The following is a 26,793-nucleotide window of genomic DNA, read 5'->3' on the forward strand; positions in this document are numbered from 1 at the left end:
GTCAGGATGATTTTCAAGGTGGGAAGACACGTTCGCACGGCTTCGTTACGAACAACTGAAGACGACTGGCGTCCGACTTTTCAGTTATTATTTTGATTTCACATTGAGTATGGAAGGTAGTGGTTTTACCCAAGGAATTAATCTAAAGGTAAAGGGCCCTCCGGAACGAGGACCAATAGAAGTTATTGCTATTATCAGTATCTTAGAAATTTTGGAATTTTTCATCTTAGTTTTTGTTATTCGTACGTCATGGACAGCCGAAAAAAACACGAAGTCCATTTGTCAGTTTCTCATTTCTTTGTCGTTGTTGAAAAAAGTAAGTTTTTTTGCAGTTGAATCATACATTTAGTTTCCATTTAGGCTTATAACATTGTATAATTAATTGTAATAAACCCACTACGTTATACCATCTGGAATGAGTTAAAAACAATGTTATGTGGCATTTATAGATATATACTTCATGATTTCGTGAAATTCTTTTAGTGTTTCATTTTATCGGCGGTAGTCATACTTGCTCAAAATACAATATTCCTGATAAGTATATTGCTACCCCTGGAGTACGACGGCGAGTTGTGTACGATTCTGGTACTTGTCACTGGATTAACGTCATACAACATCGCGATGATAACCGTGTACCTCTTCCTCTGGATAAAACAAAACCATCTTCATTCGTCCCCAGTCTTGAAAGTAAGTAAAACATATATTTGTTTGTCGACTGGCATTTAAAAGTGTTAGCTTATCTATAGCCAGTTACCAAAAAGTTGTCCAAGCTAGTTACCTAGAATTACATTTAACGTTGTTTGTCCTGTAATGCAGTCTGCTCTGCCGCGCTGGTTGCCAATCCTCAGCAAGTTTTCTCTTTTGCTCACATTAGTGGCATTCGTTTTGCCTCTCGTCATGGTTTTGGCAAATGGAAGCGTCTCATGTGTTTACAGGGATGGTTACTGTTATACTAAAAGTACGTTTGGTTCTATAACCTCTACTTTTAGAATCATAAAATTCTAATTAAATTTAAATTAAATAAATCCAATTTAGTTTCACAACCTCAAAGCTTTGTTGACAGTTCCAAATACAATCTTGCAGGAAATGTAAAAATTGTTTGGGATAAGAATGAATAGGTTTTAGTATATGCTGCATGGTTATAGATTTTACAGCAAACATGAAGGTAATTTTTAGTATATGGAGTACGTGTTTGTGGTAAATTTAGTTAAATTTACATTATATATATAGTCATCTTCTAGCATGTCCCAATAGATCAGACTAAATGGTTTATCACCAAATTTATACAATCTTAAAGATTTACAGTAACACAGTTGCTCACCAACCATGCGTCAGTATCGATGTAACAAAAAGATTTTCGTATCGTATACTATCACGATAAAATTTTTAACCGTTTATGGGCTATAGTGGCTAATATACCGTAGTTATAAAAGGGTAAGTTAACCAACGCTTAGAATAATAGCAAGTGCAGTTCACAGGAAAAACACTAACTACGAGAAAAATTAATATTAGGTAAATTATAATTAATTATTGTCCTTTTACGAAGAGCGGACCCGAAACTTTAGCTTCATTTATAATTAATGGTAGGTAAAAGATACGTCACTGCTTTTATCTTTTGCGTGATCTATTCACAGGGTCTACTTTTCCTGTTTTCCCGACTTTAATGATGGGAGCTTCTATCCTTACTCAAACGGCTTATACAGTGTTATTCTGTGTGACGCTAAAGATTCATGAAAAAGCAAACAAAATTGCGGCGAACAGTAAAACCCAAAGGTAAATTATTTTGCATTTACTTTTCTTGTACTCTATTGCATAGCAAATTTCGACAATGTTCGTGGTGTATTTGGAAATTTTGTACTTCACTTTTGTTTAGGTAACGTACTATCCGCATACTACCACAAACCAAATCATATGTTTGCTGACGGTTGTGTTATCCATCCTTTTTAGCGGTTTTAGGTTTCTTGCCTAACACACAATAAACTATGGTTCAATATTAAGAGCTATGACTTGAGATATTTTTCTTCACCGATGCCTTCGTTTTTGTTGAACTCTCATCATTTTTCAACGTTTACTGTCTCTGGTAAGCAGCAGTCTCATCTGATTCTGGTCTTCCCAATCCCTTTTGCATTTGTGTCTGAAAAACCGCTTTATTTTTGGTGTCAAGTTTTTCAAGTTTAACGTAAAAAATATTTACACAGTTGCTTTTTTGGTGTGCGTGGTTTGAAATTATATGTGCGGTTTGTTCCAATATAACTTTGAGATCTTTTGAAACTACGATTATTTTTTGATCAATTTAAAGTAGCCTGTCAGTTTCATTTAACCATTGCTGGTGATCATCTTTTAGCTCCAGAAAAATTACTCAACGTTGCTTTTACTTCGCGGTTGCTGCGGTGTTAACTGACTGTATCAACACGGTTTCTATCAGCGCCACAATCTCGATCATTCCTGAGGTTTACGTGAATTTGTTTCCGAAACTAGACCTGTTCATTAACTTGTTGTGCATGCTCTTTTGTTTCAATACCTTGCCGGGGTAAGTATGTGATAGTGGTGATAGTATTAATGGTCAAAAGATATCTAACATAGGATATTTACTTAGCTTCACTATCATCAAGTTCTGAATTATAATGTTGTGATTTTCCATAATTACTGCACCTCGAAGCCATCATTTTCTCATACTGTCGTAGTGTATGCAAGCAGGCAGGCGGTCTCGAGAGAACTTGTTATAACACGCATGACGATTTGTTTTGCAGTAAAATTGTCAGAGTTATTATCTAAATCTATACATTTACGTGTATGGTTAATATAAATATATAAACATATATATGGTGTAAATGTATTCATTGTTAAACCAACAGCTTTTGAAACTGTAGCTCGATGATAAAAGCTATGCAAGTTGAATATTCTCTAACGAAATACACGCTTTTGTTCTAATTCAGTGTGATGAAGAAGATCGTACATATGATCACGTGCGGTAAAATAAGCTTTGGTGACGAAGACAAAGTTGTCGCGAATCATCAGACCGCTAGAACAACTGTCCCATCCATATCAGCAGTGGTCCAGGCATGAAAAGTTGCTGTGGAATAACCTAAGAGTGATCTACCGGATTCTTGTACAACCCTATTTTACTTTGGTACTTGGCATGCTCTTATAGATCTGTAACGGCCTTCCATGCTTTTGGCTTCATTAATGTGATAGTTTTCACAATTTTCATGTTTATGTTAATTCCTAAAACAAAGTATGACGCTTAATCAAAGCTAATTTGAAACATGGAGAGCATACTGCAAGCACAGTTATCACATGAACTGTATTGAACTGAAACAAATATTAAAAGAGTGTAGGCTATAGCTTGTGGTACCTGAACAAACTTAATGTATGTTAAATATCTGTTATTATTAATCAATGTTTATCGTTTTAGTAAAAATTAATTGTTTTAGTTAAGTTTAGTTTAATTAAGTTAAATTTAGTTAAGTTTAGTTTAATTAATTAAGTAGAAAGGTATAATTGTCTATATGTAAACACGCGTGTTATTTTCGTTTCGTTTGTTGTTAATTATATGAATACATTGCCGATGTCATAATGTTCCTTCAAGGTTTGTAGTTATTTCACTAAAGGCGTGTGAGGGTTTTAGCGTAAATAAAATATTGTATCGCAAATTGCTCTTTGAGTGGAATTCAGGCTTGTACGTGTTAAATTCCACACAGCACGAAATGAAGTTGACCAGAATGCAATCGGACAAGATATGTCTTCATTTTAAAAGACCAATTAATGCTTGCAAAAAATAAAGAAATAGTGGCGGTATGATTAATATTTTGCTGACGTATTATCTTAGGGAAACATGAGAGGGGTTATATAATCATAATATACAAAACAAGTTTACAACTAAAAGTGATGTTTGAAATTTGCAATGAAGTTTTAAGTGAAGGGAAAGGAAGTTTTTATAATCACATAATAACAACAACACAAAAATAAATGCTGTTGTCGTCGTGAAACGTTTAATAGCTTTAGTAGCAAACATGTGCTACAGAAATGGCCCTCGACTTGAATCATAAATAGTTCCCACTCATAGCCAATTGCTCACAAGAAATAGCAAAAAGAATTTATTTGAAAAGAGGAAATAGGTGGAAGCAGGTCGCGTTGCGCGTGTGTGCCGTATGTCTGTATGAAACTAACACTGTACAAATGTTACGTGTTTTGTGCTCGTTTGACGTGCCTTGTGTTTCTGCCTTCGGCTAGAGGCGCTGATGTTTGTAATTGCGCCTTGCTAGTTGGCGAACGTGTCAGTGCCTGCCTTTACCGTTGCCTGAGCTGTGAGCAGACGTGCCTGTTTTTACCCTTTATTCTATCAAATACAATTCTATAGTTTAACTGCAGGTCTATTCGAACCAGCATAAGAAAAGGCCGGTAACATTTGGCGTGCACGGCAGGACCTGCAGTTAAAAAACGTGAAGGAAGAAGGTGACCGAGTTTTATCCGGGATGAATTTTTTTTGCTCTCCTCCGAAGTTTGAACTTGGAGAAAGTTTTATCTCGTTTTTATCAACGTTTGAAAGTTTCTGCGACAGTGTGGACGCAACAGCAGCTGCTCGAAAACATGCTTTTATGGTGAGTTTACCGGAAGATGTTAAGCTGGAAATGATATGCAACGGTGCACGGTTAGGCACCATGAACTATAAAGAACTGAAGTCCAAAGCTGAGGAAGTTGCTTGTTGCTCGCTTCGATGTAACAAGGCTAAACAGCAGCTTATACAAAGAACCCAAGCTCTCGGCAAAACGAATCGAAGTTACGTCAATGCCCTTGTCAATTTCGGAGCAATTGCATACCCGAAACCGGAAGATGAAAGTACGAAGAATGACGTCTTATATAACACTTTGATAGCTGGACTGCGTAACAAACATGAAGCAGAAAGGCTGGTCACGTGCAACGTAGAGGTACAGTGTCCAAAGTTTTTAGATGCTGTCAAAAAGCTATTAATGATGGAACCAGAGCATGTGCAACAACACGTTTCCAAAATACAGCCAATGGAGCAGGTCCCATCAGCTTGCGAGGAAATGAAGCAAATGATCCAGGGTCTACGGCAGGAAGTTGACACCTTGCGTGAATCACTATCGGAGATATCGCGGAGGTCTCGTCTTAACCACAATCATCCCTTTCGCCCCCGGGAATCACGCACGTGTTTTACATGCGGAGAAAGAGGACACATTAGTCGATATTGTCTTCAGCGCAACCGCCAACGGGGCGGGCACAGGTGTCCGCCCCTGAATCCATCACCACAGCCAGAACGAGAATTGGTCACTTACAACCTACATACCGTCTCTGCAGAACAACATAGGTACGTTAACGTTATCATCAATGGTAAGCCCTTGTTTGCGCTTGTTGACACTGGTGCATCAATTACCGTCATATCCCATTTGGCTTTCCAACAATGTTCCGCTCAAGATTTAAATGACTGCCCTTCAAATGTTCGATTTATTGGCGCAAGCGGAACCGTTATCGCGATGGCAGGAAAAGCAAAGCTAAACTTCACCGTTGCCGGAATAGAGGCCACTCGCGACGTTTTTGTTGCGGAGAACTTGTCGGAGTCTTGCATTCTGGGTTTGGATTTTCTTCAAGACCATGGTTGCATCGTTGACTATGATGTGATGACACTCAAGGCTGGTGGAGGAACATTACCGCTATTGAGAGAACCAGGTATTTTGCACAGTTCCTCGATTGCATTTTGAGTTACTGCTTATCCCCGCGTTTACTGAGGTTGTGCTGCCCTGTAGTGTTAAACGCCCGACAAAGTCCAAGTCTAACGACGTTTTTATACAGAGATCTGAAAGCCTACTAGACAAATACGAAATCTTAGGCGCAAACTACGTAACAAAAACTAAGGAAAATTTGGTACCAGTTAGACTTGCCAATTTTACGAATAAAAGCAAGTGCATTCCGGCTGGGACAACTGTTGCAGATTTAATACCAATTGTTGGCGAAAATGTTTCGTACATTAATGCCTACTCATTATGTTGTATATCGGAAGAGGTTGACAAGCCAGCAACCGATGATGACGTGTCGTCTCTTATTGAACAACTGCATCTAAATGATCTTAATTTGTCAGATGTTGAGCGGGAAGCTGTAATCGAAGTAATTCGAAGACGGAAAGCTGCGTTTTCACTCTCTAAACGTGATCTTGGCAAAACTAATATTCTTACTCACAGTATCGACACGGGAAACGCTGCACCCATACGCCAACACCCAAGAAGAATGTCAGAAGAAAACAAACGAAAGGTAGACGAGTTGCTAAAGGACATGTTAAATGATAACGTTATTAGTCACTCACAGTCGCCTTGGTCTAGCCCAGTTGTGTTGGTAAAAAAGAAGGACGGCAATACGAGGTTTTGCATTGACTACAGGGCTGTCAATGATTGCACTAAGAAGCACAGTTTTCCTTTGCCACGGATAGATGACAGTTTGGATCAACTCTCGGGGTGCAAATATTTCACCACACTAGACCTTAAATCTGGTTACTGGCAAATACCGATGAGTGAAGGCGACCGTGAAAAGACAGCGTTTACTTGCCATCGAGGTTTATTCGATTTTAATGTTATGCCGTTTGGACTAGCAAACGCACCTGCCACGTTTCAGCACTTGATGCGGATTGTGCTTGATGGGGTTGAATGGAATGGTGCATTGGCTTACTTGGATGACATCATCATATATGCACGCACCTTTCAAGATCATCTGCACAACTTGGACGACGTGCTTTCCTGATTAGTTGCAGGTGGCCTCAAACTTAAACCGTCTAAATGCAATTTGTTCAAAGAAGAAGTTAAATTCTTGGGTCATGTGGTTTCAAAATTTGGTGTATCCTGCGATCCGGAGAAAATCTCTGCGGTTTCCAATTGGCCTGTGCCCTCGTCGATAAAGGATGTAAGGCAGTTTTTGGGACTCGCATCATACTATCGCAAGTTTGTCAGAGATTTTTCCAAAATTGCGGCCCCACTGTACGATTTGACGAAGCCTCAAAAACAGTTCTGCTGGAATGATAAATGTTTACACTCATTCAACTTGTTGAAAGACGCACTCGTGACAAACCCAGTATTGAGATACCCGGACTTTACGCAGCAGTTCATCCTCGATACAGATGCTTCAAATTTTTCGCTCGGCTGTGTTTTGTCACAGATTGTAGATGGTGAAGAGCACCCAGTTTCATACGCAAGTAGGTCTTTAACGAAAGCAGAAAGAAATTATTCCACCACGAGGAAGGAACTCCTGGCAATTTTTTATGGGGTGCAGAAATTTCGTTGTTATCTTGGCACACCTTTTCTTCTTCGCACGGACCACGCTTCGTTACGGTGGCTGTGGACAGCAAAAGAGACATACGGTCAATGTGCGCGCTGGTTTGAAATATTGGCTGATTTTGATTTTAAATTAATACATCGCTCTGGGTCAAAGCACTCCAATGCAGACGCACTTAGTAGAAGGCCACAGAGCAGCAAAACAAGTGATTCTAATAGCGTCGAAGTGAATCCAGAGAGGTATCCGTTTGAAGTTGAAGAAAACTTTAAAACCTGTAAGACCTCGACGGAAAGTGTTTTAAGTATTGATCTTTGTGAGGGTTTCGGTTGGACTCCTGATCAAATTTCACAAGCTCAAACGTCCGACGAACATCTTTTCGTAGTACTAGGTTGGATTAGAGCCGGCGCAAGACCCCCTTTTAAGAAAATTAAGAAGTTGAGCAGTGAGATTCGACATTACTGGTCTTTGTTTGGAGAGTTTGTTTTAGTACACCAGTGCTTGTACCGCAGTCTGGAAGACACACTGGAAGGAAAACGTCTTCAGCTACTGGTTCCTAAAGAAATGCGTCCGAGAGTCCTGAAAGAGTTACATGACGCACCACATGGAGGAGGACACATGGGTGTTGATAGAACAGCTGAAAGAGTTTCAAGACGATTTTACTGGCCACGCTGGAAAACGGATGTCCGGGAGTATTGTGAGCGTTGCACACTCTGTGATTTACGTAAAGCTCATTCTAAAACACCAAGAGCGCCCTTGGTACCTTCCGAGGAGTTGGAGCCGATGCAAAGAATAGAGATTGACGTCCTTGGAGGACTTCCTGTGACACATTCAGGAAATCGTTACATACTGGTAGCCACTGATATGTACACTAAATATATGCAGGCTTGGTCTATGCCATCACAGACAGCCCAAGAAACAGCATTTGTTCTCTATCATAACTGGATGACGATTCATGGTGTTCCGGAGCGGATTCACAGCGACCGAGGAGGAAACTTTGAGAGCCAGTTGTTTGAAGAGCTTATTGATCTTCTCGGCTGCAAGAAGTCAAGAACTACAGCATACCACCCTTCTGGGAACGGAGCGGTTGAAAGGGCCAACAGAACCATCCTTTCCATCATGAAGAATTATGTCCAGCGCGATCCACTATCCTGGGATAAATCTCTCTCCTCAATTTGTGCGACCTATAACGCCAGTCGACACGAAGAGACAGGTGTTTCTCCACATTTCCTTCTGGCTGGACGAGAATTGAGATTACCAGCAGATTTGATGACTGGACAGCCTTCAAGTCGTCCATCATCATCGGCAATGTTCGATTTACAAGACTGTATGCGACTTGTCCACGAAGTCGTGAAAACGAGACTCGACCAACGTCGGCAATCCATGAAAGAACGTTACGACAAGTCGGTATCGAGACAAGCTGAGTTTCAAGTAGGAGACAAGGTCATGCTGCGAAACACTGTCATATCAAAAGATGAAAAGCGAAAGTTTCACCTCCCTTATTCAGGCCCCTACGAAGTTGTTGAGACTTTTCCGCCGGTAAATTATCTGATTCGCAACCACGAACGTACGTTAAGAGTACATTTTAACAGGCTAAAGCTAAGCAGAGGAGACCATCATACAGGGATGCCTTCCTATAATCAAGCTAGTTGCCCAGAAGATGTCCCCCAGCAACTAGACATGCCCTTGACTGGAGCTTACTTTTTTAATAGGCCTAACCGATCAAATTCAAATCGTCACGAGAGTAACAATTTTAATAACGTTTGCAACTCCCGAAATAACGGTCGACTTCGCCGAAGCCCACGTCGCACTATTCGTTACCCAGACGTCGAAACGTATTAATTGTTTATTGTGTGATGCTTGATGCTATGTTGTTGACTACTTTCCTATGATTTGTGTTTTATATACCACAGTTTCACATATACCAAGTACGATGGTATTTTATTTCGGATCCGTTATATATCGTCTATTTTAGCTATCAATCTCACGTTTTTATACCTTTTGTTGTGTTATTGGCATGAAGCATTATTTGTAACCCACCTTTATTGTGTTTGTACTATTGTTTTGGTATAGTCAAAAAATGTTTGAATTTCTTTTATAACAAGTTATTTAAAATTTTGCTGTGGTTTTCAATGTAATGTTTGTATTTATATTATTTACATAGAAATGCTTTACCTTGATTTCCGTTTGTTTTTATTGGTGTGATAATCATAATTTTTTCGCTACTGCACCGTTTTGCTGAGTTTGAGGAATGGTTTTTGTAAAGTTTTTTTTTTGTGGCCCACTGTGGCATACGTGGTCGACAATTTTCTTCAAGATTAACACATTATCTGGGTAACAGAAGTGTAGAGGTTGTTTCGTGATTATATTGCAATTTGTCGTTTTATTTTCCATATATTAGCTTATAGCTAGTTATGCTAATGTCGAAGGGAAATTTATTGGAGGGGGAGGAGTGTTACGTGTTTTGTGCTCGTTTGACGTGCCTTGTGTTTCTGCCTTCGGCTAGAGGCGCTGATGTTTGTAATTGCGCCTTGCTAGTTGGCGAACGTGTCAGTTTACCGTTGCCTGAGCTGTGAGCAGACGTGCCTGTTTTTACCCTTTATTCTATCAAATACAATTCTATAGTTTAACTGCAGGTCTATTCGAACCAGCATAAGAAAAGGCCGGTAACACAAATACTTTTGTTACAAATGAAAATTGCAAGTTTGGTTCTGTATTCAAAGTTTTATTGCAAAGATATGGAACAAAGTAATGGAATTCAATAAAACTTTTGTCATTTGTACGAGTTACAACAAAACCATTTGAACATGGTTCGGCTCAATTTTATTGTTATATGTTAAGAGACCTAACGTTGCAAGCTTGGTAGCGCCGGTAGCGACAGAAACCTTGGCAACATCCTTCCATACGAGGGCGCATTTCGCTAGGATTGCAATACCCTTCTCCTCCCTCATACACGCAAACTGGTATTGCCCTGGCCTTACACGTCAGTGTGTTGCATGCACCTGCTGGTTCGTAGAACACGGTACCGCAGAAGATCTCACACTCTCCTCACTCGATTTCGGTGGTTTTTGGACAACCGTAGTCGCCGCCGTCAGTGCAGATAACGGTGCGACTTCTATGCCCCTTTCCGCATGTGACGTCACATTCACCCCAATTTTCGTTTCGGTAGGTTGGGCAGGCGCCTTTGCGGCACCGTTCCCGCTCTTTTGCAGGTCCACTGCACTTACCCAAACCTTGGCATTCACGGGAACGGGAACGAAACCCACCGTCGCAAGAGGCACTACAGGCACTCCATTGTGTCCAGTCCAAGTAATAGGGGCACTGACCAGTGTTACAACTTTGTGTTTGGACTTCTTTGGATGCTGTCTTGGTGCATCCAGATCCCACACAAGATCGGCTTTTTGTCTGAGTTCCTCCGCCGCATGATGCAGAACAATCGGTCCAGTATTACCACTCGCTTCGGTATGTGGAGATACCCGAGAACTGAGTGTACAATTGTTCTCTGGGGGTGTAACAGAACGGTATCTCGCAGCAGCCTTCAAAACTACCGCTTAGGGGCGGAAGTCCAGGATATTGCACCGGCTGGTACGGGCACGTTGACTGAATTGGTGGGAAACCAGGAAAGTATCCTACTTGACCGCCAAAACCTGGAAAGGACGGCTGCTGCCCATTTGTGAAAATGTTATATAGGTTTGACCCGGGGTTTCCAGCCGGAAACGGAGCCGGATTAACGTTAAGGAAAGGTATCTGGAGCCCTTGCAGCGCAACATGTGGCGAAGGAAAGACAAAGAGAAACCGTCACTGCGTAGGCGAAGGCTGTGGGGGAGGTTATGAAGAACAAATAAAATTTTGCACGGAGACGCCTTGTCCAACTTTCACTCCATGGACACAATATGGTCCCTGTAGCGTTAGTTGCGGCGGAGGAACAAAAACCAGAACTAGATCCTGTGTAGGTGACGGGCCTTGTAGTGGAAAACTTAACGACGAGAGCCCTTGCAAGCCTGGAAGGTGTCCAACGTTTCGAGCCCGTCCAGGTAATTCTTGGTCCAGCTGCAGCACAACTTGCGGGGTTGGTGTGCAGAGAAGAAACCTTAGGTGCGTAGACCCGGGTGCGTACGGTTGTCCACCTGTCAAGTTTGAAGAGAAAGAATGCAACAAATACTGCGGTAGAGTTGTTTATAACCCAAGAACATGCGACCCATCGACGTGCAAATACACTCAAACACCGAGATGCGTTCAACGGAATCGAAGACCAGGCCATTGTCCGCCGGATGATATGAAGGTTAAGACGAGAGCTAACTGTTTTGAAGGCTCTTGTATCTGTCGTCGGTTCCCTCACTTTTGTCCCCGACGACCAAATACTGGATCGGGGAATCGCAATTCTTTGTTTGATTTGCAGTGACCGATTAATTATATTATTATCGTTTATTCGTTCAAAAACCTTATAATTGTCAAACAAACTTATACCTATAAGTTAGTTTTGTTTATAATTTTAATTTTCGTTTCTGAACTGATGTTTACCAGAAAATGCTTCTGGTGAGACGGCAAGAAAAATAAAACTTGTTTAGACGCTTGTAATCACTTATTTGGAATTTTATGTCAATTATATTGCACCTAAAAGTATGAAATTCTTTTAGTAAGTCAAACTGAAAGCATAAAGTTCAATAACAATTGTTTCGCATGTTGAATATAAACAAAAATTTTATCAAAAAAGCAAACATCAGAAGATAACTATGAAAGTAAGTGCGTGTGAGCAGTGGTTTTGTAGAAGTTTTAGGGATCGAAACGATCTCTTAAACATCTCAACTGGTCTCTGAAAATATATACTTCTGCGACTACAACAGAAAATTAACAGTTTGTTTAATTGATTAACTTTAATTAGCAGTTAATTAGTTAGTCCCAGCCTTTTAATTCATTCAGCGGTCTCTTAAAATATCTTAGCGGTCGCCAACCTTTAAAACATTTGCATGTGAGAACACTTTCACTCTGATCATGGCAAAACTTACTACAGATGGTAGCTTATACTCTTGCAGAGACGTTGACCTATGTCATCGAACAGCCTGTAACTTTTGGTCCAGGCAGTACAAGGTGTGTAGTTGGCTTGCAATAAGAGTTTTAACTTGTGTTTAACCGGAAACGTATATCGTTGTCCACCTACCAAGTTTGAAGAAAAATCATTCAACAGTTAATGCTGATGATCGGTTTAGAACTGAAAGCATTGTACCGCGGGGCAAAAAAAGTCAAATCGTCAGTCAAGTGAGATGCCTTAAATGCAATGCAAAACACAGTCATTGCTGGTAAAGTGAAATGAAGGGTAGAAAATGAAGAAACAGTTTCTTGGGTCTTCCAACGGCAATTGGTTTTCCATTTTCGTCATGGTTGCAATATCAAAAAAGCTTTCGTTGATATTTTTTAAACGAAATCAGCCATTAATCATTTAATGTATGACTTGGAACTTTTTAAAGCATTTGTACAAAGTCTTTCTATTGATTGGTATGTCTTTGCAAAGCAAAGCTTAGTTTTAAAACTTTTTATTGCTTAAAAACGGAACTAAAGCATTGTAAGCTCATAAATTGTCTGCATAAAACTTGAACAAATTGTGGCGCAAAATAAGCAATTACAAATTTGTTGACAAAAAACCACTAATCCAGTTTACTTAACTTGAACTTAGAAAAAGCATATTATGAGAAAGTAACCATTGCTAAAGTCTCTATGAAAGAAAACCTGGTCACAACCTTTAAAAGTAAAGATACAACCATTCAACCAATGCTTGTAGTATTGTGTCAAATAGTGAATCGAATACATTTGGTACATTCAAGCACAAGATACTGGCAACAAGATACTGCACATTATTTCCTAGAAAAGTTTAAGTACAAACGAATATGTTTTACAAAAGTTTACATTTGTTCTGGTGATTTAAGGCAAGTTGAGTGATCTGTTGCAACCAAACGCTGTTGGATAAGCTTTGCAATAACACACCAAGTTGTCTATGCAAGGTACAGATCGAGGCCTCATCTGGGATGGTTCACAGTAGCCTGGAGAACCATTATCTGTAACGCATTGAGGACGCGATGTCTTCATGCAAGTGTTTGGATTGCAAACTCCTGTTTGATGAACAACATTGCCATAGTAAACAGCGCATTCTTCGTATTCGATTCTGTCAGCTGGGCATCCGTAAGCTCCTCCGTTGAGACAACTGACGGTTCTTTGCTTTTGACCTTCTCCATATTCAGCGCTGCACGGAGTCCACTCGCCATAGTCGTAAGTTGGGCAAGCACCAGGTTTGCAAGGTGTTGTCTCCGTGGATATACCTTGACACTGGTCTGTGACAGAGCAAACACGTGATCTTGTACGGACTCCGCCTCCACATGACACACTGCAGGAGCTAAAGTCGGTCCACTCGTGGTAATAAGGACAAGGGTTCTCGTTGCAGTACTTTGTTTGTTCAGTTTGGCTACCTTTAGGACATTTGCCACCAACGCAGATTCTGGTTCTGGTTTGTTTTCCACCACCGCAGGAGACGGAGCATTGCGACCAAGCGGACCAATATGTGAGATATGACGACACACCAGAAAACGGATGATAAATCTGTGGCCGTGGAATGTAACAGAGAGGCTTTTCACAGCATCCTTCGAAGCTACCACTGAGAGGAGGAAGATTGATATACTTCACTGGTTTGTATGGGCAAGCAGGTTGATAATGTCCTGGGTAGAAACCATGCGGTAACTGACCTCCGAGATTACCAAAGCCTGGTATCGAACCCTGGCCACCGAGACCACCAAGTAGACTTGAATGGAGATTGGGATTTTGAGCTTCGACGTTTGGAAATTGCAAATGACGGGGTTGAGATGAAGTGAGGTTAAGCGAATAAGCAATCAACGGATCAATACTGCCAACCGGAAATGTGTGTGTCGAGAAGACATTACCGAAACCTGAACTGGCTTTCAGTTGTTCCAAAATTTCTTTAAAGTTGTCGGCTCTAACTTGACCAGAGTAGATCATGTTGAGATATGTTTGCTGAAGATGTAGAGGAAGATCGGTTCCAAGCGAGTAAAGTTGTTGCCAATAAGTGTTCCTGTCGACGTTAATTGCGCACCCAGTGGCCAAACAGGTGTGATAACTTGAAAGAAACTCAGCTCCAGTCGCTGCAGAATTAAACGGCATGCATGATGGAACACCATAAAGTCCTCTCGGATCGGGAAGTTGACTGTCTTCCTCATCATTTCCTGATCTGACAGTAACGTGATTGAGCTCAAGTGGATACACGCAAGTTCCTCCAGTGTTGGTGATCTTCCAACATCCATCAATGAGATAACATTCACTTTCAGTGATTGCTGAAAAAGATCAATGATAAACTTTAGAGGACGCAAAAGTGATAAAATTTAGAGATAAGTTTTATGAAAGTGACAAATTTATTAAAGTTAGTCCTGGCACCACTTACTTGACCATCCAGCTCTCTTCGGATAATGACCAAAGTGTTCCAATACATTAATCATGTAGCATCCCGGTGACCCACCAAATATCTCGGATTGATATTCCTTGATGAGGCACTTTGTCAGGAGAGGGTTCCATGATCCATACTAAATGAAACATAACGTAAACTTAGTAACAACAATAAGTTGGGAATGTAAAAGTTTAACATTTAATATTTTGTTAAGTTACATGTAAAAATTAAACGATTTATCCAAAACCTTGTTCATATTGATACCTGTTGGACGAATTCATTTGCTTTCTGTTGAAAAACGCGATTCCTGACGGCCAGATGACACACTGGGACTCCTGGAAGTACCGCTTGTCTTAAAATGCTCCTGTACTGGAAAAGTTCGTAGTCGAAGGCACATCCAGGTTGACGAATGCACTGATGAAGATCTTGATCCAAAAGTGGGTTGGATTGTGAACAGGGGATTCTAAATTTGCATCATAGCAATGTCAAATAGCTAAAAATACTATTTACATAGCATACGTCATGTAAGTGTAGTAATTTTTTTGTTTTCGACATGACACGGCTTACCTTTGACAATAAGGAACATTGACTGGAGGTCTAAGATCAATTTGAGGGCCATGGTTTACTGGACAGTTGTCGGGGTACTTCGCACAGTGAGACGGAAAACGTGGTGGGTAAAATCCTGGATATCCTCATGGTCCGGTTGGTGGAAATCCCCCCGGTCCGGTTGGTGGAAATCCCCCTGGTCCTGATGGAGGAAGGAACGGTGGCAAAATCGAAAGTCCTCTTTCGGTTACTTTATCGTCTTCAACTGTTTCAATTTTGGCTTGCTGCAATTCGTTCAATAATTGCGCTTGGACATCTGGAAGATCGACTGTGGCCACGGTGACCGCTCTCGGATTCACTGCGATAAGAAAAAATCAATTTACAATTTAAATGTCATTATGTATGAATCCGTAGCTTTTAATTTTCTTTACTTACCAATTGTCTTCAGTTTACATTGGTTGTTGATAAAGCAACAATGAGATGCAAGAGTACAATTGACTTCATCTACAATAGGTGTTCCCGTGCATGTGTGAGTGCAGTCCAATGCATCGGCTGCAAAGTCATAATAAAGTAGTTTGTTTGATAGTCATACTCTATGGCAACGAGCTGAAACGTTAGAATATAACTATTTATAAGAGTTATAGTTGCACAATTTTCTTAAATTTTATAGACCCACTAACCTTCCACGCATTGTCCGTAAGTTGCAATGGCAACTTCGTTGTTTCGGTCGCAATCTTCCTGCTGCGCTCTGGTCAAACTCAGCACCAAACACAAAACTACAACGATTCTCTTCATTGTTGTAGGAAACTTGTTTAACTCTTCAGTAGGTTCTTTGACTTGGTTGTGGTTGTTTCTTGGCTGTTCGCTTTCGAAACTGATGCAGACCGAACGATATGCTGTGCTTATATACAGCGGCCAAACAACCGGTACCAAGCGCAGTGATAACGTGGTACTTTCCTTGCTTTCGAGTGATGACGTTTCAAAATATACCAAGCTTGTGGAGGATTGTCTTGATTGAAGAATTAAAGGCTTGATTGATTTTTTCTGAGCACAGATGCCAAGCACTGACTTACTTGTGCCCTGAGAAAAAACTGTCCGGATAACTTTTGATGACGCAACTTACAGTACCATAAAAAATTCCCGAGTATCGTTGGCTTAGTCGTTCTTGCTTTGCCTGGTAGATTTTTTTACACACGTATATGTCTTAATAACTTGTTTTATAAAGAAAATTATGAGTCATTTGAAATGTTGTATTCAATTTTACCAACATCAAAACTTATATTGATTTTTTTTAAAACTATATATAAGTAGCTTTTGGTATTATGCTTGTAGTTTTGTGTTACTTTTTTGGTTGCTGTGTAAATTGAGATTAAAAATCAAATACTGTTGTAATAGGTTTATATTTCTAATTAGTTTATTAAGGTATTGCGATGTTACGTAAAAACAAAAAACGAATCTAGGTACATTGTATTTTGATCTTAGTTAGTGTATTGGTATATGTATAAGCAATATTTTTCAACGTTTGAAGAAATGCCTTTCTTACGAATAGCCACTTTTCAGTTTTTTGGTCGTTGAACTCCATTTTGCAGAAAATTCCCATCATCGTATTTCGATATGTTACTGCTTCGGGGCAAATGCGCGCCGCTTAATCATGTCAGGTACCGGCCGCGGCTTCACATAAACTCTTTTAAATTTGATAGCATCGAGTTGTAGTGTCTGGTTCGAATGGAATATTTAAAGGTGTTTTTGACGCAGTTTTAAACAGTTCCACTTGGATCGCTGGTATCGGAATTTCCCCAAATACCGACGCTTTGTCTCAAGCACTTCGTCTTAAGCATTTCGTTTTCATACGTCATGTTTTACGTAGAAGCACACGTCGTTACCGTTACGTTTTAAAACATTCTATTTTTATTCCTATAGGTTGGTCGCTAAAGCACATGTTGTAAGACACTACTCTGTATAATTCACGGCGGTACCAGTTTAGAGTTGATTGGACAAATTAAAAACGTTGACCTGAAGACGTTTTATTTCCAATCTATTCTAGAAAAACAACATAAAATTATAACTTCAACAACTTGATTATTAGGCAAAAACAAACAAAAAATACAACTTTTCATCTTTAACTTTAGACAAGTTTTTTTCATTATTACTTTCACAAGTTTTAACAAAAAGCTACAATTTTTACTGTCCACAACAATCAAAACAAAATAATCTTAAAAATCTTGGTGAAAACTTATCAATTGTGTAAAAGAATAAGACATTTTTAATTACATTAAAGTCAAGCAGTAGAATAGATGTTTACATTAAAGGAAAAAAGGCGTTTTGAATATGAAATTCAAAGCTAATGCGAACCGAGGTTCACTTTATCGTATTCAAATGAGAAATTATTTAATTAAGCATCGATGGCGGATTCCCCTGGGAACGACAGTCATTCATAAAAAAAATAACACAAGCACTCTGTAATATACGTTAATTCGTTGCCTTGTTATGCTTTAATTTTTTTCTCTAATTTCCAGAGTAAGATACAGTATATTCCAGCCAAAACCTGAGTTACAAAAAGTTAAAGATATATAATATTACCGCTTAATTTACTTCTTTAATTGTTTGCCAGCAACATCAAACAAATTTTTTATTTGCGTAAAACAAAAATTACAAGAAATTAATTAGGAGACTTTTTTGGAAACGTCACTTTGACGTCACGAGTAGCTTGCACGGCAATGATCCACCACTTTCAAAATAACACTCCAGGGTATCTTTGATTTTCCTTTCAAATAAAAAATAGTTTTTATGAAATGTAACTGCCTTGAGTTTGGAATCACGTTTCTAATTATTAATTACTCATCTAATTAACCACCGTTAACATTCGTATTTTTTAAAAACGTCACGTCACACTTGCCCAAGGATATCAATCGTAAACACTGCGGACGCCGGCAGATTTGTCTCCGGTTAGCTTCAAATTGCCTGTAACAAAGTTTCGATATTTTAAGCGTCTAAATTTAAACAGAGTTCATCTTGTTCAAAAGTAAACTAATATTATGGATACTTTTCAATGGAAGTTTTCATCTGTTTGCTGTTGTAGTGACCTTAGGCAAACGTGATCCCAGTCTTGTCAAAATGACTCATGTATTAGCGGAGGATTAACTGATTTTTAGTTCGGTTTATTTTTAAACGCACGTGTTCGGTCGGTATACCTCGGCGAATGTCAATTCTTTTTTGGCCTCGTATAATTTGAAACGTCATCACTCGAAAGCAGGGAAAGTACCGCGTTACCTCTGCGCTTGGTACCGGTTGTCTGGCCGCTGTATATAAGCGTGACGCGACACCTTATCGAAAGACACTTTATCGAACGACACTTAATCGAACGACACTTTATCGAAAGACACTTAATCGAACGACACCTGATCGAAACGACAGCTGATCGAAACGACAGTTGATCGAACGACACTTTATCGAACCGAAAGTTGATCAAACGACACTTTATCGAACCGACAGCTGATGAAAGCGACAGTTGATCGAACGACACTTTATCGAACCGACAGTTCAAGCAAGATTTTTGCGTGTTTCTCAAACATTGAAACAATGGGTCATTGTGATGTTCAGCTATCTGTCCATGTTTGTTTGATAAAGTTGGATTTTGTAATTTTTGAGATATTGTGATATTTATATAATTTTGCTCTCTCTCCGCATTGAAACGTATTACTCATTTACGCACCAATAACTTGACTAACTATTCTTTTTCGTTCTCTTTTCACAGCGGGGGCGCGGCGTAACAAGAAGAATTTATAGAAATGTGTCACTTTTAGAAATACCTAATTTAAACTAAATTCACTTTCTTTAGTTTTACAATTATGATGTATACAGGAAGCCAGATGATGTTTCTACTAACCTGTAATAATCTCATCGTCTACGACGCATAGGTTTCTAGTAATTAACGATTGCAAATGTGTGTGCGGGGTTGGCCACACCTAGTTTTTTTAGTAAACTCGCGAGCCTGGTTAGGATAGGGTTAAAAGATCCACAATTTATTGAAACAACTGACGATATGCACTGTTAAAAGAACGACAATTTATTAAAAGAACTGACAACATGCACTGTTAAAAGCACGACAACTGACGAAGTGCACATTTCAATCGCATTCATTTAATTACAAGTTGTGTGCAATTGCTCGAAGATAACTTTTTATGTCCATATTTGTTGAGTCATAATTTTCAACTATGCTCTTCAGCCGTTGGTTGACAGCGTCGTAGCGCTTCTTCCGTGGTGGGCCATCGATTCCAGCACTCAATTGTTCAATTAACATTTCGTTGGAACCTTCCTGCTTAATTTTTTTGACGAGTCTGCGAAGCGTCGGATGGGATATTGAGACACGCTTGCTGAACGCATTGTGCCATCCTTCAATGTTATTATTCGTTCGTGGAAGGTCATCTTGAACCCGGTGGAAGACATTCACATGTGTACGTGCTACCAAGCATCGAAGCCATTTATTTTGCGCTGTCGGTCAAGCTGGGATAAAGACCACTTTCAAGAAGCTACTTTGTGTAAAAGTCAGACAGCGACATGCCCCTTGCTATTAAATTTTGCCTTTAATTCCTTACTCTTTGTATCTATAATGACTAGTCTAGTCTACTGTACAGACAATCTCGTACTTAGTAATTCTCGTGCGTATTCTTGTGATATCTTATTAATATGTGGGCGGGCCGGCCGCCATGCGCAATCGAACACTTTATGATACAAATATAAAATATAGATATAAAATATAAATCGTCAACTTTATGATATATACATCACAATTCATTAATGCACACCATTACAAAGACCGCACATCACAATGGCTCATTGTTTCAATGTTTGAGAAACACGCAAAAATCTTGCTTGAACTGTCGGTTCGATAAAGTGTCGTTCGATCAACTGTCGTTTTGATTAACTGTCGGTTCGATAAAGTGTCGTTCGATCAGCTGTCGTTTCGATAAAGTGTCGTTCGATCAACTGTCGGCTCGATTAACTGTCGTTCGATAAAGTGTCTTTCGATCAGCTGTCGTTTCGATCAGGTGTCGTTCGATAAAGTGTCGTTCGATAAAGTGTCTTTCGATAAGGTGTCGTAGTACCGTATATAAGCACAGCGTATGGTTCGGTCTGCATCAGTTTCGAAAGCGAACAGCCAAGAAACAACCAAAACCAAGTCAAAGAACCTACTGAAGAGTTAAACAAGTTTCCTACAACAATGAAGAGAATCGTTGTAGTTTTGTGTTTGGTGCTGAGTTTGACCAGAGCGCAGCAGGAAGATTGCGACCGAAACAACGAGGTTGCCATTGCAACTTACGGACAATGCGTGGAAGGTTAGTGGGTCTATAAAATTTAAGAAAATTGTGCAACTATAATTCTTATAAATAGTTATATTCTAACGTTTCAGCTCGTTGCCATAGAGTATGACTATCAAACAAACTACTTTATTATGACTTTGCAGCCGATGCATTGGACTGCACTCACACATGCACGGGAACACCTATTGTAGATGAAGTCAATTGTACTCTTGCATCTCATTGTTGCTTTATCAACAAACAATGTAAACTGAAGACAATTGGTAAGTAAAGAAAATTAAAAGTTACATATTCATACATAAGGACATTTAAATTGTAAATTGATTTTTTCTATTTGCAGTGAATCCGAGAGCGGTCACCGTGGCCACAGTCGATCTTCCAGATGTCCAAGCGCAATTATTGAAAGAATTGCAGCAAGCCAAAATTGAAACAGTTGAAGACGATAAAGTAACCGAAAGAGGACTTTCAATTTTGCCACCCTTCCTACCGCCATCAGGACCAGGGGGATTTCCACCAACCGGACCGGGGGGATTTCCACCAACCGGACCAGGAGGGTTTCCAGGATTCTACCCACCACGTCTTCCGTCTCACTGTGCAAAGTTCCCCGACAACTGTCCAGTAAACCATGGCCCTCAAATTGATCTTAGACCTCCAGTCAATGTTCCTTATTGTCAAAGGTAAGCCGTGTCATCTCGAAATCAACAAAATTACTACACTTACATGACGTATGCTACGTAAATAATATTTATACCTATTTGACATTGCTATGATGCAAATTTAGAATTCCCTGTTCACAATCCAACCCACTTTTGGATCAAGATCTTCATCAGTGCATTCGTCAACCTGGATGTGCCTTCGACTACGAACTTTTCCAGTACAGGAGCATTTTAAGACAAGCGGTACTTCCAGGAGTCCCAGTATGTCATCTGGCCGTCAGGAATCGCGTTTTCCAACAGAAAGCAAATGAATTCGTCCAACAGGTATCAATATGAACAAGGTTTTGGATAAAACGTTTAGTTTTTATTACATGTAACCTAACAAACTGTTAAATGTTGAACATTTACATTCCCAAATGATTGTTGTTACTAAGTTTATGTTATGTTTCATTTAGTATGGATCATGGAACCCTCTCCTGACAAAGTGCCTCATCAAGGAATATCAATCCGAGATATTTGGTGGGTCACCGGGATGCTACATGATTAATGTATTGGAACACTTTGGTCATTATCCGAAGAGAGCTGGATGGTCAAGTAAGTGATGCCAGGACTAACTTTAATAAATTTGTCACTTTCATTAAACTTATCTCTAAATTTTATCACTTTTGCTTCCTCTAAAATTTACCAATGATCTTTCTCAGCAATCACTGAAAGTGAATGTTATCTCATTGATGGATGTTGGAAGATCACCAACACTGGAGGAACTTGCGTGTATCCACTTGAGCTCAATCACGTTACTGTCAGATCAGGAAATGATGAGGAAGACAGTCAACTTCCCGATCCGAGAGGACTTTATGGTGTTCCGTCATGCATGCCGTTTAATTCTGCAGCGACTGGAGCTGAGTTTCTTTCAAGTTATCACACCTGTTTGGCCACTGGGTGCGCAATTAACGTCGACAGGAACACTTATTGGCAACAACTTTACTCGCTTGGAACCGATCTTCCTCTACATCTTCAGCAAACATATCTCAACATGATCTACTCTGGTCAAGTTAGAGCCGACAACTTTAAAGAAATTTTGGAACAACTGAAGGCCAGTTCAGGTTTCGGTAATGTCTTCTCAACACACACATTTCCGGTTGGCAGTATTGATCCGTTGATTGCTTATTCGCTTAACCTCACTTCATCTCAACCCCGTCATTTGCAATTTCCAAACGTCGGAGCTCAAAATCCCAATCTCCATTCAAGTCTACTTGGTGGTCTCGGTGGCCAGGGTTCGATACCAGGCTTTGGTAATCTCGGAGGTCAGTTCCCACATGGTTTCTACCCAGGACATCACCAACCTGCTTGCCCATACAAACCAGTGAAGTATATCAATCTTCCTCCACTCAGTGGTAGCTTTGAAGGATGCTGTGAAAAGCCTCTCTGTTACATTCCACGGCCACAGATTTATCATCCGTTTTCTGGTGTGTCGTCATATCTCACATATTGGTCCGCTTGGTCGCAATGCTCCGTCTCCTGCGGTGGTGGAAAACAAACCAGAACCAGAACCTGCGTTGGTGGCAAATGTCCCAAAGGTCACCAAACTGAACAAACGAAATACTGCAACGAGAACCCTTGTCCTTATTACCACGAGTGGACCGACTTTAGCTCCTGCAGTGTGTCATGTGGAGGCGGAGTCCGTACAAGATCACGTGTTTGCTCTGTCACAGACCAGTGTCAAGGTATATCCACGGAGACAACACCTTGCAAACCTGGTGCTTGTCCAACTTACAACTACGGCGAGTGGACTCCGTGCAGCGCTGAATATGGAGAAGGTCAAAAGCAAAGAACCGTCAGTTGTCTCAACGGAGGAGCTTACGGATGCCCAGCTGACAGAATCGAATACGAAGAATGCGCTGTTTACTATGGCAATGTTGTTCATCAAACAGGAGTTTGCAATCCAAACACTTGCATGAAGACATCGCGTCCTCAATGCGTTACAGATAATGGTTCTCCAGGCTACTGTGAACCATCCCAGATGAGGCCTCGATCTGTACCTTGCATCGACAACTTGGTGTGTTATTGCAAAGCTTATCCAACAGCGTTTGGTTGCAACAGATCACTTAATCTTCCTTGAAGTAAAAACTCGTCTCATATTGCATTTACTGTTTTCCTCTTTGTCTGAAATAGTTTATGTCAACAAGAATTTCAAGTTTGTTTGCATACCGATCGTCTTTTATCTGAATAAATTGTTTTGAGAATGTGTGGTTGTGTTTCATTATCTTTATTTTGGTTTGGTTGAAACTTTTTAATAGATGGTTTAAAGTTTTTGTACAAAATGCCTTTACAACGTACACGAATAAATCATTGTTTTATGTATATGTTGAAATTTTGAAGAAACTTTCGTCAAGATGGCGGTTAGTTAGCATTAGAATATTTGGCTAAATCTTTAAATACCAATAAAAAGCCTTATTTTATATCGACGTATGATATTTTACTCAAATGCATACATCTAGGCTTCTCAATGTTTTTAAAGATAATAGTTTTAATTGTTTAAGTTTATTAGATGAACTTAAAGTCAAATTTTGCTACAGAAGCTGTAAGCTGTCCTCATTAGAGCAGTGCCTTGATTACTTTGAGCTTTGTGACCACCAATGAATCAATGAATGAATTTATGAATGAAGATTGAAGTGAAGTTATTTATTTCATCGGCTGCAAGCAGGTTCCTCGGAACTTAAGCCACCGATACCGCAAATGATCTGATCACTTTCATGCATTGATAGTAAAGACGTCCTGGTAGGGTCACCACAGGTACAAATGATTTTCGTTGCTCTTGCTTGCATCGGCTTTTCATTACGACGCACATATATTCAAATTTGCGAATACTTTTACCTGGACAAATTAAGATCGATTAAAGCGTTTGTTTTTACCACCGATTTAGAAGCAAAAGTAGAGACGTAAAATTTTGCAAACCAGTTGGAGTGTTGGTGACCACAGAGAAGGTAATCTTTACTAACATGCTGCAAGAAAAATGTAAATGTCACAAAACTTTCAAAGAGAAAGAAAGCTTACATCATACCTAACCACTGCAAAATCTATTGCTGCCAATGACATCACGCATTGTTGCCTATACTATACCTTGGTGGGAATATTTTAAATAATTTAGCCATAACCAGCGAACCACGATTAAGCGCAAATGGTAACCGTATGTGGACAGAATTTAATCTCTCCGTGACATAGTTCATAGTCGTGCCTCAACATGACTGGGAGTATGTACATAAGTGCATACGACACGTCAAGAACTGACAATTACACAGCATTATAAAATCCCGACAATTTATTTTGGCCTAACATTTCCCATATTCGCAGAATATATTATTCATGCTCAGGATGATTTTCAAGGTGGGAAGACACGTTCGCACGGCTTCGTTACGAACAACTGAAGACGATTGGCGTCCGACTTTTCAGTTATTATTTTGATTTCACATTGAGTATGGAAGGTAGTGGTTTTACCCAAGGAATTAATCTAAAGGTAAAGGGCCCTCCGGAACGAGGACCAATAGAAGTTATTGCTATTATCAGTATCTTAGAAATTTTGGAATTTTTCATCTTAGTTTTTGTTATTCGTACGTCATGGACAGCCGAAAAAAACACAAAGTCCATTTGTCAGTTTCTCATTTCTTTGTCGTTGTTGAAAAAAGTAAGTTTTTTTGCAGTTGAATCATACATTTAGTTTCCATTTAGGCTTATAACATTGTATAATTAATTGTAATAAACCCACTACGTTATACCATCTGGAATGAGTTAAAAACAATGTTATGTGGCATTTATAGATATACACTTCATGATTTCGTGAAATTCTTTTAGTGTTTCATTTTATCGGCGGTAGTCACACTTGCTCAAAATACAATATTCCTGATAAGTATATTGCTACCCCTGGAGTACGACGGCGAGTTGTGTTCGATTCTGGTACTTGTCACTGGATTAACGTCATACAACATCGCGATGATAACCGTGTACCTCTTCCTCTGGATAAAACAAAACCATCTTCATTCGTCCCCAGTCTTGAAAGTAAGTAAAACATATATTTGTTTGTCGACTGGCATTTAAAAGTGTTAGCTTATCTATAGCCAGTTACCAAAAAGTTGTCCAAGCTAGTTACCTAGAATTACATTTAACGTTGTTTGTCCTGTAATGCAGTCTGCTCTGCCGCGCTGGTTGCCAATCCTCAGCAAGTTTTCTCTTTTGCTCACATTAGTGGCATTCGTTTTGCCTCTCGTCATGGTTTTGGCAAATGGAAGCGTCTCAAGTGTTTACAGGGATGGTTACTGTTACAGTAAAGGTACGTTTGGTTCTATAACCTCTACTTTTAGAATCATAAAACTTTTAATTTCCAATTTAGTTTCACAACCTCAAAGCTTTGCTGACAGTTCCAAATACAATCTTGCAGGAAATGTAAAAATTGTTTGGGATAAGAATGAATAGGTTTTAGTATATGCTGCATGGTTATAGGTTTTATAGCAAACATGAAGGTAATTTTTAGTATATGGAATACGTATTTGTGGTAAATTTAGTTAAATTTAAATTATATATATAGTCCCCTTCTAGCATGTCCCCATAGATCAGACTAAATGGTTTATCACCAAATTTATACAATCTTAAAGGTTTGCAGTAACACAGTTGCTCACCAACCAGGCGTCAGCGTCGATGTAACAAAAAGATTTTCGTATCGTATACTATCACGATAAAATTTTTAACCGTTTATGGGCTATAGTGGCAAATATACCGTAGTTTCAAAAGGGTAAGTTAACCAACGCTTAGAATAATAGCAACTGCAGTTCACAGGAAAAACACTAACTACAAGAAAAATTAATATTAGGTAAATTATTAATTATTGTAACTAGCTTTCTTGGATCCTCTTTTACGAAGAGCGGTCCCGAAACTTTAGCTTCATTATTCATTAATGGTAGGTAAAAGATACGTCACTGCTTTTATCTTTTGTGTGATCTATTCACAGGGTCTTCTTTTCCTGTTTTCCCGACTTTAATGATGGGAGCTTCTATCCTTACTCAAACGGCTTATACAGTGTTATTCTGTGCGACGCTAAAGATTTATGAAAAAGCAAACAAAATTGCGGCGAACAGTAAAACCCAAGGGTAAATTATTTTGCATTTACTTTTCTTGTACTCTATTCAGTCTATTGCATAGCAAATTTCGACAATGTTCGTGGTGTATTTGGAAATTTTGTACTTCATTTTTTGTTTAAGTAACGTACTATCCGCATACTACCACAAACCAAGTCATGTGTTGGCTGGCGGTTGTGTTATCCATCATTTTTAGCGGTTTTAGGTTTCTTGCCTAACACACAATAAACTATGGTTCAATATTAAGAACTATGACTTAAGATATTTTTCTTCACCGATGCCTTCGTTTTCGTTAAACTCTCATTATTTTGCAACGTTTACTGTCTCTGGTAAGCAGCGGTCTCATCTGATTCTGGTCTTCCCAATCCCTTCTGCATTTGTGTCTGAACAACCGCTTTATTTTTGGTTTCAAGTTTTTCAAGTTTAAC

The 26,793-nt window shown here is 39.5% G+C and overlaps 5 protein-coding genes across 5 annotated transcripts in view; 3 read left to right on the forward strand and 2 right to left on the reverse strand.

Annotated features, from left to right (window-relative positions):
- Positions 1 to 36: 36 nt before the first annotated feature.
- Positions 37 to 3,066, forward strand: LOC143449759 (uncharacterized). The gene is made up of 6 exons (XM_076950078.1): positions 37 to 316; positions 484 to 687; positions 817 to 958; positions 1,635 to 1,773; positions 2,345 to 2,530; positions 2,937 to 3,066. The coding sequence occupies exons 1-6, from the start codon at positions 110 to 112 to the stop codon at positions 3,064 to 3,066; spliced, it is 1,008 nt and encodes a 335-aa protein (XP_076806193.1). The 5' UTR covers positions 37 to 109.
- A 9,958-nt stretch (positions 3,067 to 13,024) lies between these two features.
- LOC143468231 (uncharacterized) lies at positions 13,025 to 15,120 on the reverse strand. Its single transcript, XM_076965292.1, has 3 exons — positions 14,984 to 15,120; positions 14,717 to 14,855; positions 13,025 to 14,609 (listed from the first exon to the last, which is right to left on the reverse strand). The coding sequence occupies exons 2-3, from the start codon at positions 14,769 to 14,771 to the stop codon at positions 13,192 to 13,194; spliced, it is 1,473 nt and encodes a 490-aa protein (XP_076821407.1). The 5' UTR covers positions 14,772 to 14,855; positions 14,984 to 15,120; the 3' UTR covers positions 13,025 to 13,191.
- LOC143468370 (uncharacterized) lies at positions 15,045 to 16,151 on the reverse strand. The gene is made up of 4 exons (XM_076965547.1): positions 15,946 to 16,151; positions 15,701 to 15,817; positions 15,287 to 15,623; positions 15,045 to 15,182 (listed from the first exon to the last, which is right to left on the reverse strand). The coding sequence occupies exons 1-3, from the start codon at positions 16,058 to 16,060 to the stop codon at positions 15,412 to 15,414; spliced, it is 444 nt and encodes a 147-aa protein (XP_076821662.1). The 5' UTR covers positions 16,061 to 16,151; the 3' UTR covers positions 15,045 to 15,182; positions 15,287 to 15,411.
- A 4,260-nt stretch (positions 16,152 to 20,411) lies between these two features.
- Positions 20,412 to 23,486, forward strand: LOC143467934 (uncharacterized). The gene is made up of 6 exons (XM_076965076.1): positions 20,412 to 20,601; positions 20,730 to 20,846; positions 20,924 to 21,260; positions 21,365 to 21,563; positions 21,695 to 21,833; positions 21,941 to 23,486. Exons 1-6 carry the CDS (start codon positions 20,487 to 20,489, stop codon positions 23,356 to 23,358), a joined length of 2,325 nt encoding a protein of 774 aa, XP_076821191.1. The 5' UTR covers positions 20,412 to 20,486; the 3' UTR covers positions 23,359 to 23,486.
- A 232-nt stretch (positions 23,487 to 23,718) lies between these two features.
- LOC143468325 (uncharacterized) overlaps positions 23,719 to 26,793 on the forward strand; it is a 4,599-nt gene continuing 1,524 nt past the window's right edge. The window contains exons 1-4 of the mRNA XM_076965468.1: positions 23,719 to 24,921; positions 25,089 to 25,292; positions 25,422 to 25,563; positions 26,239 to 26,377. Coding sequence (XP_076821583.1) covers positions 24,715 to 24,921; positions 25,089 to 25,292; positions 25,422 to 25,563; positions 26,239 to 26,377 — 692 coding nt within the window. The 5' untranslated portion in view covers positions 23,719 to 24,714. The remainder of the gene's footprint in view (positions 24,922 to 25,088; positions 25,293 to 25,421; positions 25,564 to 26,238; positions 26,378 to 26,793) is intronic.

The sequence above is a fragment of the Clavelina lepadiformis genome, chromosome 1 (genome assembly GCF_947623445.1).
Source record: "Clavelina lepadiformis chromosome 1, kaClaLepa1.1, whole genome shotgun sequence".
Taxonomy (NCBI): domain Eukaryota; kingdom Metazoa; phylum Chordata; class Ascidiacea; order Aplousobranchia; family Clavelinidae; genus Clavelina; species Clavelina lepadiformis.

Coding starts and splice junctions, on each gene's coding strand:
- LOC143468231 (XM_076965292.1), bottom strand. CDS start 14,771: ATGATTAATGTATTGGAACACTTTGGTCATTATCCGAAGAGAGCTGGA. Junction 14,610..14,716: donor GAAGAGAGCTGGATGGTCAA/GTAAGTGGTGCC, acceptor GATCTTTTTCAG/CAATCACTGAAAGTGAATGT.
- LOC143467934 (XM_076965076.1), top strand. CDS start 20,487: ATGAAGAGAATCGTTGTAGTTTTGTGTTTGGTGCTGAGTTTGACCAGA. Junction 20,602..20,729: donor TTACGGACAATGCGTGGAAG/GTTAGTGGGTCT, acceptor ATGACTTTGCAG/CCGATGCATTGGACTGCACT. Junction 20,847..20,923: donor ATGTAAACTGAAGACAATTG/GTAAGTAAAGAA, acceptor TTCTATTTGCAG/TGAATCCGAGAGCGGTCACC.
- LOC143449759 (XM_076950078.1), top strand. CDS start 110: ATGGAAGGTAGTGGTTTTACCCAAGGAATTAATCTAAAGGTAAAGGGC. Junction 317..483: donor CTTTGTCGTTGTTGAAAAAA/GTAAGTTTTTTT, acceptor AAATTCTTTTAG/TGTTTCATTTTATCGGCGGT. Junction 959..1,634: donor TGGTTACTGTTATACTAAAA/GTACGTTTGGTT, acceptor ATCTATTCACAG/GGTCTACTTTTCCTGTTTTC.
- LOC143468370 (XM_076965547.1), bottom strand. CDS start 16,060: ATGAAGAGAATCGTTGTAGTTTTGTGTTTGGTGCTGAGTTTGACCAGA. Junction 15,818..15,945: donor TTACGGACAATGCGTGGAAG/GTTAGTGGGTCT, acceptor ATGACTTTGCAG/CCGATGCATTGGACTGCACT. Junction 15,624..15,700: donor ATGTAAACTGAAGACAATTG/GTAAGTAAAGAA, acceptor TTCTTATCGCAG/TGAATCCGAGAGCGGTCACC.